General features: G+C 43.2%; 1 protein-coding gene across 1 annotated transcript in view; it reads left to right on the top strand.

Annotated features, from left to right (window-relative positions):
• The first annotated feature begins 2,794 nt into the window (after positions 1-2,794).
• LOC311149870 (phosphatidylinositol 3,4,5-trisphosphate-dependent Rac exchanger 1 protein-like) overlaps positions 2,795-18,251 on the top strand; it is a 130,917-nt gene continuing 115,460 nt past the window's right edge. The window contains exon 1 of the mRNA XM_084187111.1: positions 2,795-3,131. Within this exon, the coding sequence (XP_084043237.1) occupies positions 2,991-3,131 (141 nt within the window). The 5' untranslated portion in view covers positions 2,795-2,990. The remainder of the gene's footprint in view (positions 3,132-18,251) is intronic.

The raw sequence follows: 18,251 nt of genomic DNA, 5'->3' as shown, positions 1-18,251 counted from the left end.
TATACATGCTCAAAAAAATAAAGGAAACACTTAAACAACACAATGTAACTCCAAGTCAATCACACTTCGGTGAAATCAAACTGTCCACTTAGGAAGCAACACTGATTGACCATACATTTCACATGCTGTTGTGCAAATGGAATAGACAACAGGTGGAAATTATAGGCAATTAGCAAGACACCCCCAATAAAGGACTGGTTTTGCAGGTGGTGACCACAGACCACTTCTCAGTTCCTATGCTTCCTGGCTGATGTTTTGGTCACGTTTGAATGCTGGCGGTGCTTTCACTCTAGTGGTAGCATGAGACGGAGTCTACAACCCACACAAGTGGCTCAGGTAGTGCAGCTCATCCAGGATGGCACATCAATGCGAGCTGTGGCAAGAAGGTTTGCTGTGTCTGTCAGTGTAGTGTCCAGAGCATGGAGGCGCTACCAGGAGACAGGCCAGTACATCAGGAGACGTGGAGGAGGCCGTAGGAGGGCAACAATCCAGCAGCAGGACTGCTACCTCCGCCTTTGTGCAAGGAGGAGCAGGAAGAGCACTGCCAGAGCCCTGCAAAATGACCTCCAGCAGGCCACAAATGTGCATGTGTCTGCTCAAACGGTCAGAAACAGACTCCATGAGGGTGGTATGAGGGCCCGACGTCCACAGGTGGGGGTTGTGCTTATAGCCCAACACCGTGCAGGTCGTTTGGCATTTGCCAGAGAACACCAAGATTGGCAAATTCGCCACTGGCACCATGTGCTCTTCACAGATGAAAGCAGGTTCACACTGAGCACATGTGACAGACGTGACAGAGTCTGGAGACGCCGTGGAGAACGTTCTGCTGCCTGCAACATCCTCCAGCATGACCGGTTTGGCGGTGGGTCAGTCATGGTGTGGGGTGGCATTTCTTTGGGGGGCCTCACAGCCCTCCATGTGCTCGCCAGAGGTAGCCTGACTGCCATTAGGTACCGAGATGAGATCCTCATACCCCTTGTGAGACCATATGCTGGTGCAGTTGGCCCTGGGTTCCTCCTAATGCAAGACAATGCTAGACCTCATGTGGCTGGAGTGTGTCAGCAGTTCCTGCAAGAGGAAGGCATTGATGCTATGGACTGGCCCGCCCGTTCCCCAGACCTGAATCCAATTGAGCACATCTGGGACATCATGTCTTGCTCCATCCACCAACGCCACGTTGCACCACAGACTGTCCAGGAGTTGGCGGATGCTTTAGTCCAGGTCTGGGAGGAGATCCCTCAGGAGACCATCCGCCACCTCATCAGGAGCATGCCCAGGCGTTGTAGGGAGGTCATACAGGCACGTGGAGGCCACACACACTACTGAGCCTCATTTTGACTTGTTTTAAGGACATTACATCAAATTTGGATCAGCCTGTAGTGTGGTTTTCCACTTTAATTTTGAGGGTGTCTCCAAATCCAGACCACCATGGGTTGATAAATTTGATTTCCATTGATACTTTTTGTGTGATTTTGTTGTCAGCACATTCAACTATGTAAAGAAAAAAGTATTTAATAAGATTATTTCATTCATTCAGATCTAGGATGTGTTATTTTAGTGTTCCCTTTATTTTTTTGAGCAGTGTATTTTTGTTTCTAACATTTGACCCCCAACCTTTGAGGAATAAAGTAAAATCACACTTAACATTCTCTCAATCATTGGATTTTTACTTGTTTGACAGTTTAATTTGACCCGAAGTTGTATTTTACCCAAAATTGTAAGAGTTTGCTGCTGTGCTATGGAATGAGTCCACGCTCACGTTTCAAAATTCAACACCGCTGCTGCCCATGTTCAACTAAAAACAAATGCTTGATCCGAAAATGTGGTTAGGGGCTTCATATGGAGGGTGTGACGCAATGGCGGAGCCTCAGGGGGCACGCAGAGGCCAAACAGAGCTCTGTACAGCATCACCATGCACCTCCCAAATGTGCTAACAATGTAAGGATCAGTATAGCTCAGCATTGACATGATTGGTTGACTGTAGGTAGGGGCGGGAGGTCCTGTATGAACACAAACTCACTTCCTTGACAACAACTCTGTTCAACCACTCTGTGCTGCTCCACAAAGAGCAATAAGTATGAATGCCCTGACTTCTGCAGAGGCCATATCACCGTAAACGCTGCACGGCCAATGTAGACCTTGGCTTGACCATGCAGCGCCTTTAATACTTGAGCCAGTTGGTGGTACCATTGTTTCTCTCAGACCCTCTTCATAAATATAATGACAACAATCATCTAAAATATTACATTGTATTCCTAAAACGGTCGACTTAATTTGCAGCCTTGACTTGTTCAATTGTTTAATAGGCCTGGACAAACCATGGCACTTTATGCGTAAAGTGATGTATTAATTAGGCTGCCTTATTGAAAGAAGAAATGGGTATAGGATATGTTATAGGTGCAGATGTATTATTTGATATTGAACGTAAATTCGTTCTGCTAACTTAACCTACAGGCAGTCCCTACACTGCGGCACTTCTGAAAGCCACCACTGGCAGAAGCGGAGAAGAGGACAACAAGCACTTTTCAGACTGCTGTCTGCGGAACTAGTACTGCCTACATCATATGTTGTCATCTCCTCAAAACTTATTTTGACACACAACTAACCAACCTGAGAGCCTGTGGTTTAGCTCGCCTCTGATTTTAGCTCGCCTCTGATAGTTTGTGAGCTGTACATACTTATCTGAAGTTGTCTTTTCTTGTCCGGGATTCGGATCAAGCAAATCGATCTGCTGTCGTTCATCATTTATTGTGGCTTCAGTATTTTCTAGAAACAACACAAAAAAAGTTAATCAAGACGGGTGTTTTTGTTTTGATACTTTTGGTGAAGTTCATTTAAAGCATATTGCGCATCAGTGCATGGGGTTTGAAGACACGGTGTTGCAAAATGGACTTCAACTGTAACTAACTCGGGATACTTTTGCAGTGACCCAAGTATCAAGAATAATTGAAAGAGTTATTTTCCTCAATTTTTTGGGATAAAGCTCAATCATGGAAGAAGAGGGGCAACAGAACGGCGACGTCCACGGCACCAACGATTCGGACCGCCAGCAACGCTTGAGGCTCTGTGTTTTACATGAAATTTTGAAAACAGAGAGGGATTACGTTCGGGTATTGCTTTTCCTTCAGTCGGTAAGTTTTTGTTTACTCTTGGCTTTAATTGAACCTGTGTTAGGCAACTTGCCAGACGTTTTATTTATATTTTTCAGCTGTTGAATCATATCACAAATTGATGGCAACAAATACCCTACGAGAAAGTGAGGGCAAGGCTGGCTTTATACAATTACTGAATGCATTAGCATGGATCTCCAGCCTATTTGTTACACCGAAAGCACAATCCAACATCCTCTTTTTGGTTTTAAATGTGTAGCTTCACCCTTCTGTTTATGGTAGCCTGTTAGAGCGGTGTCCATACTGATGTTTTGCTGCATTTTCAATGAGGTTTGCGTTGGGGGGAACGGTCACTTCACCGGCATGACAACTTGGGCTAGCGGAGGAACGCTCAACTCTGTTCTCAATATATGGAGACGGAGTTGAGTATTGATAACTGGTCGCGCCATTTCCTAGCAACAACATTTAATCACCATCAGTCGATACTTGTAAAATTGTCAATTCTGAAAACGTTTACTTATAGCTATGTTTGTCCTGTGCAACTGCGGCCCTTCCGCGGGGTGCTGAAATTCATACTTTCAATAAAAACTTTTATCGAATATTTACTACCACCGCGGAATGGTGGAGCTGTCTTTGGCAGAAGTCATGAATGTGATTGATGCTGCAAAAAATGTGACAGCATTTGGCATTGATGAACTGCCTAATTAAGTTAAGGCCCCTAAATTAATTGGCGTCCTATATGATTTGCTCCAAATTTGTTTTGAGTACAGTATACTGCCATCCACTTGCTATAAGTCTATAGTGAATCCCATTCCCAAATCTTCAAAAAATGAGTGCCACTGAACTATAGAGGCATAAGTGTATTAAGTGCGTCTATACATTATATTCAAATCAAAATCAAATCAAATCCAATTTTATTGGTCACATACACGTGTTTAGCAGATGTTATTGCGGGTGTAGCGAAATGCTTGCGCTTCTAGCTCCGACAGTGCAGTAATATCTAACAAGTAATATCTAACAATTTCACAACATATACCCAATACACACAAATCTAAGTAAGGAATGAATTAAGAATATATACATATATGGACGAGCGATGTCAGAGCAGCATGGACTAAGATACAGTACAATAGTATAGAATACAGTATATACATATGGGATGAGTAATGCAAGATATGTAAACATTATTAAAGTGACTAAGATACCGTAGTATAGTAGAGAATACAGTATATACATATGAGATGAGTAATGTAAGATATGTAAACATTATTGAAGTGGTTAGTGTTCCATTTCTTAAAGTGGCCAGTGATTTCTAGTCTATGTCTATAGGCAGCAGCCTCTAATGTGCTAGTGATGGCTATTTAACAGTCTGATGGCCTTGAGATAGAAGGTGTTTTTCAGTCTCTCGGTCCCAACCTTGATGCACCTGTACTGACCTCGCCTTCTGGATGATAGTGGGGTGAACAGGCAGTGGCTCGGGTGGTTGATGTCCTTGATGATATTTTTGGCCTTCCTGTGACATCGGGTGCTGTAGGTGTCCTGGAGGGCGGGTAGTTTGCCCCCGGTAATGCGTTGGGCAGACCGCACCACAATAACTGGGGACATGGGCTGGGAACCCTGTGAGGTGAGATGGAAGGCGTGTATGGTGAGACTTTGGAATAGACTGTTGGATATGCCACTCTGCAAGAATAGCCAGTACATTTTTTTCAATGGGATCTAGCCATATGGGGAGCCGGGGCAACTGAAATGTCTGACCCTTTCCAACAGTTTGAATGTTAACATTCAGAACGGCAGACTCCGGTAAGACAAGGGGTGGCGGTCTCTGTATATTTGTAAACAACAGCTGGTGCACAAAATCAAATACTAAGGAAGTCTCGAGGTTTTGCTCGCCTGAGGTAGAGTATCTTATGATAAGCTGTAGACCACACTATTTACCAAGAGAGTTTTCATCTATATTTTTCATAGCTGTCTATTTACCACCACAAACCAATGCTGGCATTAAGATTGCACTGAATGAGTTGTACAAGGCCATTAATCAACAGGAAAACGCTCATCCAGATGCAGCGCTCCTAGTAGCCGGGGACTTTAATGCAGGGAAACTTAAATCCGTTCTACCTAATTTCTACCAGCATGTTAAATGTGCAACCAGAGGGAAAAAAACTCTAGACCACCTTTACTCCACACACAGAGACGCATACAAAGCTCTCCCTCGCCCTCCATTTGGCGAATCTGACCATAACTCTATCCTCCTGATTCCTGCTTATAAGCAAAAACTGAAGCAGGAAGCACCAGTGATTCGGTTAATAAAAAAGTGGTCAGATGACGCAGATGCTAAGCTACAGGACTGTTTTGGTAGCACAGACTGGAACATGTTCCGGGATTCTTCAGACAGCATTGAGGAGTACACCACATCAGTCACTGGCTTCATCAATAAGTGCATCGATGATGTCGTCCCCACAGTGACCGTACGTACATACCCCAACCAGAAGCCATGGATTACAGGAAACATCCGCACTGAGCTAAAGGGTAGAGCTGCCGCTTTCAAGGAACGGGACTCTAACCCGGACGCTTATAAGAAATCCCGCTATGACCTCCGACGAACCATCAAACAGGCAAAGAGTCAATACAGGTCTAAGATTGAATCATACTACACTGGCTCTGACGCTCGTCGGATGTGGCAGGGCTTGAAAACTATTACAGACTACAAAGGGAAGCACAGCCGCGAGCTGCCCAGTGACACAAGCCTACCAGACGAGCTAAACCACTTCTATGCTCGCTTCGAGGCAAGCAACACTGAAGCATGCATGAGAGCACCAGCTGTTCCGGACGACTATGTGATCACGCTCTCCGTAGCCGATGTGAGTAAGACTTTTAAGCAGGTCAACATTCACAAGGCCGCAGGGCCAGACGGATTACCAGGACGTGTACTCCGAGCATGTGCTGACCAACTGGCAAGTGTCTTCACTGACATTTTCAACATGTCCCTGACTGAGTCTGTAATACCAACATGTTTCAAGCAGACCACCATAGTCCCCGTGCCCAAGAACTCTAAGATAACCTGCCTAAATGACTACCGACCCGTAGCACTGACGTCTGTAGCCATGAAGTGCTTTGAAAGACTGGTCATGGCTCACATCAACAGCATAATCCCAGAAACCCTAGACCCACTCCAATTTGAATACCGCCCCAACAGATCCACAGATGATGCAATCTCTATCGCACTCCACACTGCCCTTTCCCACCTGGACAAGAGGAACACCTACGTGAGAATGCTATTCATTGACTACAGCTCAGCATTCAACACCATAGTGCCCTCTAAGCTCATCACTAAGCTAAGGATCCTGGGACTAAACACCTCCCTCTGCAACTGGATCCTGGACTTCCTGACGGGCCGCCCCCAGGTGGTAAGGGTAGGTAACAACACATCTGCCACACTGATCCTCAACACGGGGGCCCCTCAGGGGTGCGTGCTCAGTCCCCTCCTGTACGCTCTGTTCACCCATGACTGCATGGCCAGGCACGACTCCAACACCATCATTAAGTTTGCCGACGACACAACAGTGGTAGGCCTGATCACCGACAACGATGAGACAGCCTATAGGGAGGAGGTCAGAGATCTGGCCGTGTGGTGCCAGGACAACAACCTCTCCCTCAACGTGACCAAGACAAAGGAGATGATTGTGGACTACAGGAAAAAAAAGAGGACTGAGCACGCCCCCATTCTCATCGACGGGGCTGTAGTGGAACAGGTTGAGAGCTTCAAGTTCCTTGGTGTCCACATCACCAACGAACTATCATGGTCCAAACACACCAAGACAGTCGTGAAGAGGGCACGACAAAGCCTATTCCCCCTCAGGAGACTAAAAAGATTTGGCATGGGTCCTCAGATCCTCAAAAAATTCTACAGCTGCACCATCGAGAGCATCCTGACTGGTTGCATCACCGCCTGGTATGGCAACTGCTTGGCCTCTGACCGCAAGGCACTACAGAGGGTAGTGCGTACGGCCCAGTAGATCACTGGGGCAAAGCTCCCTGCCATCCAGGACCTCTATACCAGGCGGTGTCAGAGGAAGGCCCTCAAAATTGTCAAAGACTCCAGCCACCCTAGTCATAGACTGTTCTCTCTGCTACCGCACGGCAAGCGGTACCGGAGTGCCAAGTCTAGGTCCAAAAGACTTCTCAACAGCTTCTACCCCCAAGCCATAAGACTCCTGAACAGCTAATCATGGCTACCCGGACTATTTGCACTGCCCCCCCCCACGCCATCCTTTTTACGCTGCTGCTACTCTGTTAAGTAAGTACTTATGCATAGTCACTTTAACTCTACCCACATGTACATATTACCTCAACTACCTCAACTAGCCGGTGCCCCCGCACATTGACTCTGCAACGGTACCCCCCTGTATATATAGCCTCCCTACTGTCACTTTATTTTACTGTATATATAGCCTCCCTACTGTCACTTTATTTTACTTCTGCTCTTTTTTTTCTCAACACTTTTTTTGTTGTTGTTTTATTCTTACTTTTTTTGTTTAAAATAAATGCACTGTTGGTTAAGGGCTGTAAGTAAGCATTTCACTGTAATGTCTGCACCTGTTGTATTCGGCGCATGTGACCAATAAAATTTGATTTGATTTGATTTAACATCTGTATGAAAACCAAATTAAGGGAGACATATATATTATTAAAAAAACAACTGTTGATGCAATATGAAAAAAAATGGGTGGAGGAGATTAGTCATAAACCCAAATTGAGAACCTTTTGTTTGATTAAGGGTGAATTTGTATGTGAGATATATATATATATATATATTATGTACACTACTGGTCAAAAGTTTTAGAACACCTACTCATTCAAGGGTTTTTCAATATTTGTACTATTTTCTACATTGTGGAATAATAGTGAAGACATCAAAACTATGAAATAACACATATGGAATCATGTAGTAACCACAAAAGTGTTAAACAAATCAAAATATATTTTATATTTGAGATTCTTCAAATAGCCACCCTTTGCCTTGATGACTGCTTTGCACACTCTTGGCATACTCTCAACCAGCTTCACCTGGAATGCTTTTCCAAAAGTATTGAAGGAGTTCCCACATATGCTGAGCACTTGTTGGCTGCTTTTCCCTCACTCTGCTGTCCGACTCATCCCAAACCAGCTCAATTTGGTTGAGGTCAGGGATTGTGGAGGCCAGGTCATCTGATGCAGCACTCAATCACTCTCCTTCTTGGTAAAATAGCCCTTACACAGCCTGGTGGTGTGTTGGGTCATTGTCCTGTTGAAAAACAAATGATAGTCCCACTAAGCCCAAACTAGATGGGATGGCGTATCGCTGCAGAATACTGTGGTAGCCATGCTGGTTAAGTGTGCCTTGAATTCTAAATAAATCACAGACAGTGTCACCAGCAAAGCACCCCCACACCATAACACCACCTCCTCCATGCTTTACGGTGGGAAATACACATGCGGAGATCATCCGTTCACCCATACCACATCTCACAAAGACACGGCAGTTGGAACCAAATATCTCACATTTGGACTCCAGACCAAAGGGCAAATTTCCACCGGTCTAATGTCCATTGCTCATGTTTCTTGGCCTAAGCAAGTCTCTTTTTGTGGTCCTCTGTAGCTCAGCTGGTAGAGCACGGCGCTTGTAACGCCAAGGTAGTGGGTTCGATCCCCGGGACCACCCATACACAAAAATGTATGCACGCATGACTGTAAGTCGCTTTGGATAAAAGCGTCTGCTAAATGGCATATTATTATTATTATTATTATTCTTATTGGTGTCCTTTAGTAGTGGTTTCTTTGCAGCAATTCAACCATCAAGGCCTGATTAACACAGTCTCCTCTGAACAGTGAATGTTGAGATTTGTCTGTTAGTTGAACTATGTAAAGCATTTATTTGGGCTGCAATTTCTGAGGCTGGTAACTCTAATGAACTTATCCTCTGCAGTAGAGGTAACTCTGGGTCTTCCATTCCTGTGGCGGTCCTCATGAGAGCCAGTTTCATCATAGCGCTTGATGGTTTTTGCGACTGCACTTGAAGAAACTTTCAAAGTTCTTGACATTTCTGTATTGACTGACCTTAATGTCTAAAAGTAATGATGGACTGTCATTTCTCTTTGCTTATTTGAGCTGTTCTTGCCATAATATGGACTAGGTCTTTTTACAAAATAGGGCTGTCTTCTGTATACCCCCCCTACCTTGTCACAACACAAGTGATTGGCTCAAACGCATTAAGAAGGAAATAAATTCCACAAATTAACTTTTAAGAAGGCACACCTGTTAATTGAAATGCATTCCAGGTGACTACCTCATGAAGCTGGTTGAGAGAATGCCAAGAGTGTGCAAAGCTGTCATCAAGGCAAAGGGTGCCTATTTGAAGAATTTTGATTTGTTTAACACTTTTTTGGTTACTACATGATTCCATATGTGTTATTTCATAGTTTTGATATCTTCACTATTATTCTACAATGTAGAAAATAGTAAAAATAAAGAAAACCCTTGAATGAGTAGGTGTTCTAAAACTTTTGACCGGTAGTGTATAACCTACCTAAAAGCAAGAGATTGCTATTTGCACAGTTAAGATCAGGGATATTGCCCCTGCGTATTGAAACAGGTCGGTATTGTGGTGAAATTGAAGAGGAAAGACTATGTAACTATTGTGACCTCGAGGAAATGGAGAATGAAAGTCATTTTATCCTCTATTGCCCATTTTACCATGATATACGCTAGCTCTTATTTCAGAAAGCCAACCAGATATACCCTGGCATTATGTGGCTGATCGATGAGGAGAAACTGAAATGTTTTTGTCCATTGTGTATTTCCGTTTGTGGAATATTTAGATAAAGCTTGGAATAAAAGAAAAAGGGCTTCCTATATTTAAATTATTGTTTGGATAACCTTATTTACTATTTATTATGTATTGATTTGTGTTAGATTTTTGACACCGGAAGAATAATTAACACTGAATTATCACAGTGAATTATTGTAATGTTTGTTTGTGTCAATTCATCTGATAAGGGAGGGTTGCCAACTGTCGATTTTAACACGAAAATAAAATTTCATTGTGCCAATTGAATTTCAGCTTATGTAGTACGTCAAAGACACTATGGCTCCAGTTGAGCAACACAAATGAGGATAAAGGTCGGTGGTTGTATTCAATAAAAGTTTTTGTTAAAAGTATCAATTTTAGCAGAAGGACGGCAGTTGTACAGGACAAACATATGTACAGGTAAGTGTTTTGAGAATTGACATGATGGTGACTATTGTTCCTAGAAAATCGTGCGACCAGTTATCAATACTCCACTCCGACTCGATATACAGTGAGGGAAAGAAGTATTTGATCCCCTGCTGATTTTGTACGTTTGCCCACTGACAAAGACATGATCAGTCTATAATTTTAATGGTAGGTTTATTTGAACAGTGAGAGACAGAATAACAACAAAAAAATCCAGAAAAACGCACGTCAAAAATGTTATAAATTGATTTGCATTTTAATAAGGGAAATAAGTATTTGACCCCTCTGCAAAACATGACTTAGTACTTGGTGGCAAAACCCTTGTTGGCAATCACAGAGGTCAGACGTTTCTTGTAGTTGGCCACCAGGTTTGCACACATCTCAGGAGGGATTTTGTCCCACTCCTCTTTCCAGATCTTCTCCAAGTCATTAAGGTTTCGAGGCTGACGTTTGGCAACTCAAAAATTCAGCTCCCTCCACATATTTTCTATGGGATTAAGGTCTGGAGACTGGCTAGACCACTCCAGGACCTTAATGTGCTTCTTCTTGAGCCACTCCTTTGTTGCCTTGGCCGTGTGTTTTGGGTCATTGTCATGCTGGAATACCCATCCACGACCCATTTTCAATGCCCTGGCTGAGGGAAGGAGGTTCTCACCCAAGATTTGACGGTACATGGCCCCGTCCATCGTCCCTTTGATGCGGTGAAGTTGTCCTGTCCCCTTAGCATAAAAACACCCCCAAAGCATAATGTTTCCACCTCCATGTTTGACGGTGAGGATGGTGTTCTTGGGGTCATAGGCAGCATTCCTCCTCCTCCAAACACGGCGAGTTGAGTTGATGCCAAAGAGCTCGATTTTGGTCTCATCTAACCACAACACTTTTACCCAGTTCTCCTCAGAATCATTCAGATGTTCATTGGCAAACTTCAGACGGGCCTGTATATACGTATGCTTTCTTGAGCAGGGGGACCTTGCGGGCGCTGCAGGATTTCAGTCCTTCACGGCATAGTGTGTTACCAATTGTTTTCTTTGTGACTATGGTCCCAGGTGCCTTGAGATCATTGACAAGATCCTCCCGTGTAGTTCTGGGCTGATTCCTCACCGTTCTCATGATCATTGCAACTCCACGAGGTGAGATCTTGCATGGAGCCCCAGGCTGAGGGAGATTGACAGTTCTTTTGTGTTTCTTCCATTTGCGAATAATCGCACCAACCTGCTTGGCGATGGTCTTGTAGCCCATTCCAGCCTTGTGTAGGTCTACAATCTTGTCCCTGACATCCTTGGAGAGCTCTTTGGTCTTGGCCATGGTGGAGAGTTCGGAATCTGATTGATTGATTGCTTCTGTGGACAGGTGTCTTTTATACAGGTAACAAACTGAGATTAGGAGCACTCCCTTTAAGAGTGTGCTCCTAATCTCAGCTCGTTACCTGTATAAAAGACACCTGGGAGCCAGATATCTTTCTGATTGAGAGGGGGTCAAATACTTATTTCCCTCATTAAAATGCAAATCAATTTATAACATTTTTGACATGCGTTTTTCTGGATTTTTTTGTTGTCATTCTGTCTCTCACTGTTCAAATAAACCTACCATTCAAATTATAGACTGATAATTTCTTTGTCAGTGGGCAAACGTACAAAATCAGCAGGGGATCAAATACTTTTTTCCCCTCACTGTAAGAGAGCAGAGTAAAGTGTTCCTCAACTAAGCTTGTGCTAGTAAAAAACTGTTGATGTTGGAATGTCATCCAGAATGCTGCCTTTATTAACCAGTCTGTTCTTCTTGCAAGTTCTGATAATCCATTAGAACCCGTGGATTTTAAAAGCGCAATTCAATGGAAATGATGTTGCCTGGCTGCTCCGGCCATTCATTGATAATTGCGAGTCAATTCATCACTTCTTCATAGTATGCCCAAGTGTTAGGTAACACATTTTCTGTAGGCCTAATCACATCTGAATATGCTCATTTTTCACGCGTCACCCGCGAGCACCCCGCTGTGCCAGAAGCTCCAGCTGGAGTGTAGACCAGCTGCAGGTGGCAATTCAATTTGTCACCTTGTCATACTGTATTTCTTTGTTTCCAGTCTCCTGTGTTGTCTCTATGCACTGTGCATGTGTCCTCATCGATGGATGACGATATCCTTGAGCCATGGCTATTTCAAGCTGCTATATGATATGAAGTAACTGAAGTCACTTGATGTATGATACAAAGTTAATAATGTAATGTATGATAAGCAACCAAGGTCTTTTAAAGTAGGGGTTCTTAAACCTTTTGGGCTTGGTGTTAGCAAATTCATCAGGGACCCCCTCATAATCAGAGCACAACTTGAGTGCAATTAAAAATAACCTTAAAGGAGTTTTACTATGGCCATGTCTACACGTGAAGGTTTATACAGCTTTTTTTATTCTGATCATGGAATTCCGAACACGTCATACATCTACACCCCCTTTAATGTCTATGGTCTACTCCTACATTTAAATGTGTCTACTGTGTCCACATTGTGTCTGGATTCCTCTTTCCTGTGCTTTATTCAAATGCCTGTATGCATTCTGCAAACGGTGGAACAGGCTAAATCTGATAACACAATAACTTGATGGCAGTAGCCAACTACTGTAGCTAGCTAACTAGCCAGCTAACCTTTTGAAACTAGCGAGCCAGCTAGCTAGCAAGGTTAATAGGATTGCAAACAGGTTAGCGTAACTCTAGGCAAACATGTTTTTTTACTCTTCGAAATAAGCTAGCTGGCCAGCATTTATGAAGCCAGCAAACACGTTCCTCATGCTATGAACGTATGTCCTCCAATGTTTAATGAAAAAAGGTGCCTCTCGCTCCCAAAACACACGTTTTCTGGAGACTTGTGGGCTGAGTGCTGATCACGTCGTGCTTTCGGTAGCCTGATTGCGTCCAGACCTGAGGAGAATTCCGCACACAATGCGCCCCAGACCACCTCCTGAAGTGGTCAGCCAGATCTGAACACAATCTGACCACAATCTAGACCTGTCTTTTCAATGAGATCTTCGTATTCTGATAGCAGAAGTCGCAAATAGTGTCAAGTTTACACTACCAGTTAAAAGTTTGGACACACTTACTCATTCAAGGGTTTTTCTTTATTTGTACAATGTTTTACATTGTAGAATAATAGTGAAGACAACAAAACTATGAAATAACATATATGGAATCATGTAGTAACCAAAACGGTGTTAAACAAATCAAAAATCAAAACACTTTTTTTTTTTTTATATTTGAGATTCTTCAAATAGCCACCCTTTTCCTTGATGACAGCTTTGCACACATTCTCTCAACCAGCTTCACCTGGAATGCTTTTCCAACAGTCTTGAAGGTGTTCCCACATATGCTGAGTACTTTTCCTTCACTCTGCCGTCCGACTCATCCCAAACCATCTCAATTGGGTTGAGGTCAGGGGATTATTATTATTATTGTTGTAGAGGCCAGGTCATCTGATGCAGCACTCCATCACTCTCCTTCTTGGTAAAATAGCCCTTACACAGCCTAGAGGTGTGTTGGGTCATTGTCCTGTTGAAAAACAAATGATAGTCCCACTAAGCCCAAACCAGATGGGATGGCATATCGCTGCAGAATGCTGTGGTAGCCATGCTGGTTAAGTGTACCTTGAATTCTAAATAAATCACAGACAGTGTCACCAGCAAATCACCCCCACACCATAACACCTCCTCCTCCATGCTTTACGGTGGGAACTACACATGCGGAGATAATCCGTTCACCCACACCGTGTCTCACAAAGACACAGCGGTTGGAGCCCAAAATCTCAAATTTGGACACATTTCCACCAGTCTAATGTCCATTGCTCGTGTTTCTTGGCCCAAGCAGGTCTCTTCTTATTATTGGTGTCCTTTAGTAGTGGTTTCTTTGCAGCAATTCAACCATGAAGGCCTGAATCACACAGTCTCCTCTGAACAGTTGATGTTGAGATGTCTGTTACTTGAACTCTGTGAAGCATTTATTTGGGCTGCAAATTCTGAGGCTGGTAACTCTAAGGAACTTATCCTCTGCAACAGAGGTAACTCTGGGTCTTCCATTCCTGTGGCGGTCCTCATGAGTGCCAGTTTCATCATAGCGCTTGATGCTTTTTGTGACTGCAGTTGAAGAACCCTTTCAAAGTTCTTGAAATGTTCCGTATTGACTGACCTTCATGTCTTAAAGAAATGATGGACTGTCATTTCTCTTTTCTTATTTGAGCTGTTCTTGCCATAATATGGACTAGGTCTTTTTACAAAATAGGGCTGTCTTCTGTATACCCCCCCTACCTTGTCACAACACAAGTGATTGGCTCAAACGCATTAAGAAGGAAATAAATTCCACAAATTAACTTTTAAGAAGGCACACCTGTTAATTGAAATGCATTCCAGGTGACTACCTCATGAAGCTGGTTGAGAGAATGCCAAGCGTGTGCAAAGCTGTCATCAAGGCAAAGGGTGGCTATTTGAAGAATCTCAAATATAAAATATATTTTGATTTGTGTAACACTTGTGGTTAATACATGATTCCATATGTGTTATTTCATAGTTTTGATGTCTTCACTGTTATTCTACAATGTAAAAAAATTAAGAAAAACCCTGGAATGAGTAGGTGTGTCCAAACCTTTGACTGGTACTGTACATGGCTGGATGAACCAAGTCTCGGGCCCGAGGAAAGAACATTTTAAAAGGCCCGCCTCATTGCATCGGAGAGAGAATTTTGTATTTTTCAAGCAAATTTGTTGCAATTCTAGAAATATTATGGGGCAGAGATTTTTTTGTTGATGCTTAAATTACTGTGCATTTTGGGGGAATAGTATAGAGTTGAAAAATGTATAATTGGTGGAGTACTGTGGATATAAATATCCCTGTGAGCCTCCCAAGCCCATGTTGCTCAGGGTTAAGAACATACTGTACATTCGGAAAGTATTCAGTCCCCTTGACTTTTTCCACATTTTGTTACGTTACAGCCTTATTCTAAAATTGATTAAATTGTTTTTTTTCCCTCATCAATCTACACACAATACACCATAATGACAAAGCAAAAACAGGTTTTTAGAAATGTTAGCACATTTTGTTTTTACAAAATGAAATATAGCATTTACATCAGTATTCAGACCCTTTACTTAGTACTTTGTTGAATCACCTTTGGCAGCGATTACAGCCTCGAGTCTTCTTGGGTATGACGCTACAAGCTTGGCACACCTGTATTTGGGGAGTTTCTCCTATTCTTCTCTGCAGATCCTCTCAAGCTCTGTCAGGTTGGATGGGGAGCGTCACTGCACAGCTATTTTCAGGTCTCTCCAGAGATGTTCGATCAGGTTCAAGTCTGGGCTCTGGCTGGGCCACTCAAGGACATTTAGAGACTTGACCGAAAGCCACTCTTGCGTTGTCTTGGCTCTGTGCTTAGGGTTGTTGGAAGGTGAACCTTCGCCCCAGTCGGAGGTCCTGAGCGCTGTGGAGCAGGTTTTCATCAAGGATCTCGCTGTACTTTGCTCCGTTCATTTTTCCCTCGATCCTGACTAGTCTCCCAGTCCCTGCCACTGAAAAACATCCCCACATCATGATGCTGCCACCACCATGCTTCACCGTAGGAATGGTGCCAGGTTTCCTCCAGACGTGAAGCTTGGCATTCAGGCCAATAAGTTCAATCTTGGTTTCATCAGACCTGATAATCTTGTTTCTCATGGTCTGAGAGTCTTTAGGTGCCTTTTGGCAAATTCCAAGCGGGCTGATATGTGCCTTTTACTGAGGAGTGGCTTCCGTCTGGCCACTCTACCATAAAGGCCTGATTGGTGGAGTGCTGCAGAGATGGTTGTCCTTCTGGAAGGTTCTCCCATCACCACAGAGGAACTCTGGAGCTCTGTCAGAGTGACCATCCGGTTCTTGGTTAGCTCCTTTTGACCGGGCAGCCAGCTCTAGGAAGAGTCTTGGTGGTTCCAAACTTCTTCCATTTAAGAATGATGGAGGCCACTGTGTCCTTGTGGACCTTCAATGCTGCAGAAATGTTTTGGTACCCTTCCCCAGATCTGTGCCTCGACACAATCCTGTCTCGGAGCTCTACAGACAATTCCTTCGACCTCATGGCTTGGTTTTTGCTCTGACATACACTGTCAACTGTGGGATCTTAGATAGACGTGTGTGACTTTCCAAATCATGTCCAATCAATTGAATTGACCACAGGTGGACTCCAATCAACTTGTAGAAACATCTTAAGGATGATCAATGGAAACAGGATGCACCTGAGCACAATTTTGAGTCTCATAGCAAAGGGTCTGAATACTTATGTAAATTATGTATTTCTGTTTTGTTTTTTAAATACATTTGCAAAAATTTATAAAAACCTGTTTTTGCTTTGTCATTATGGGGTATTGTGTGTAGATTGATTGAGGAATTGTATTTATTTAATCATCTTTAGAATAAGGCTGTAATGGAACAAAAAGTCAAGGGGTCTGAATACTTTCCGAATGTGCTGTACATTGTAGATGAAAAATATTACATTGTATTACACCCCTTTAACTTATTCCATGGCTCCCTTAGCCAAAAGCCGTTTAATCTGTTAATAAATAGTTATTGCTATTATTTTTAGATCAGGCTTTTGACCCCCTGCAATACAGGTCCGCAGACGCCACTTTGAGGACCCCTGCTTTAAAGAATGTTGACACCGACACATTGTATCCAATTAATTCAACACATTTGAAAAGAGGGGTTAATTGACAAGCATTCTATGCTCGAATTGACTAAGTTCTTTCCCCCTCTTCTTACACACTTCATGTGGAGACCCAGAACGTAAAAGGGTCTGTAAATGAACATGAAAATGGGGTTATTCTGTGGGAATACTGTATGAAAGTTGAGGAAATAATGAACATGGTTTAAACTAATCAATCAACTGTCCAATGTTCATTTTCAGACTGACTATTACTCCTCATGGGTGATCCTCTTAATGTTGAATCCCCATTTTATCATTCACATTATTATGTGGAGCAGCGTTGCATAACGGTCGACTTAACTGGTCCCAAGAAACGGGACTAAATACACAGACACACACACACCATGACTCCCAACAAAAAAAGATAGGAGAGCTCTGGGTCTCTCCCCACCAGCTTCCCCTCTCTACGGCCTTTTGCCTGCCGAGCCTACCATTACATCATGTAAAATCTATTTTTTAACCAACGCTTGCTCTAACGAGAGGTGGGTAGCCCAACATCAGCACTGCGCTGTCCCTATTCTACCCCCCTTGCTACTCCCTTCTCCCCTCCCTCCCTGCCGGGAATCCGAGCTTTGTCATCAAAAAGCGAATTTGATGTTGATAAGGTCTGGCTGGGCAACGTGGTCTCAGTGCATTTAGTATTATTCTGTACGTAAATCCAGAATACTCCATTTAGTATGATATGTTACGAATTACAATTTGTATGATACAGTATGTTACGAATTTACAAAACGTGTCATATGTTACAAATTCCAATTTGTTGTGGCTAACATTAGCTAGTGGTGGCTAATGCTAATCATAGCTAGCTGGCTAACGTTAGCTAGGCTAGGGGTTAAGGTTTGCGTTAGGTTAGCTACATGCTAAGGAGTTGCAAAGTAGCTAAAATGTAACCTTTGGGATGTACGCCCACCCATCCACCCCGACTAACCACCCTCCTTTTGTTTTTTTCCTTAAGTAACCTTCAGTCTTATGTTACCATACCAAACTTAACATATCATACTAATTGGAGTGTCCTTGATTTACATTTTAATATGTTACGTCTAGTCTACGAGACCAGTCTGGGTTGGGGGTTAAGATGGGACTGAGGCCATATCGTTTGAGTAAAGATTGCCCCAGCCTATCTATCCCCCCACCATTGAAGACACCAGAGCCCATAGATGAGGAGTCAGTGATCACTGTGGCGGTGGGTA

This window comes from Coregonus lavaretus (genome assembly GCF_964263955.1).
Source record: "Coregonus lavaretus genome assembly, chromosome: 22".
Lineage (NCBI taxonomy): Eukaryota > Metazoa > Chordata > Actinopteri > Salmoniformes > Salmonidae > Coregonus > Coregonus lavaretus.
The sequence above is the reverse complement of the archived record's forward strand: the minus strand, read 5'-3'. Positions and strand labels throughout refer to the sequence as shown.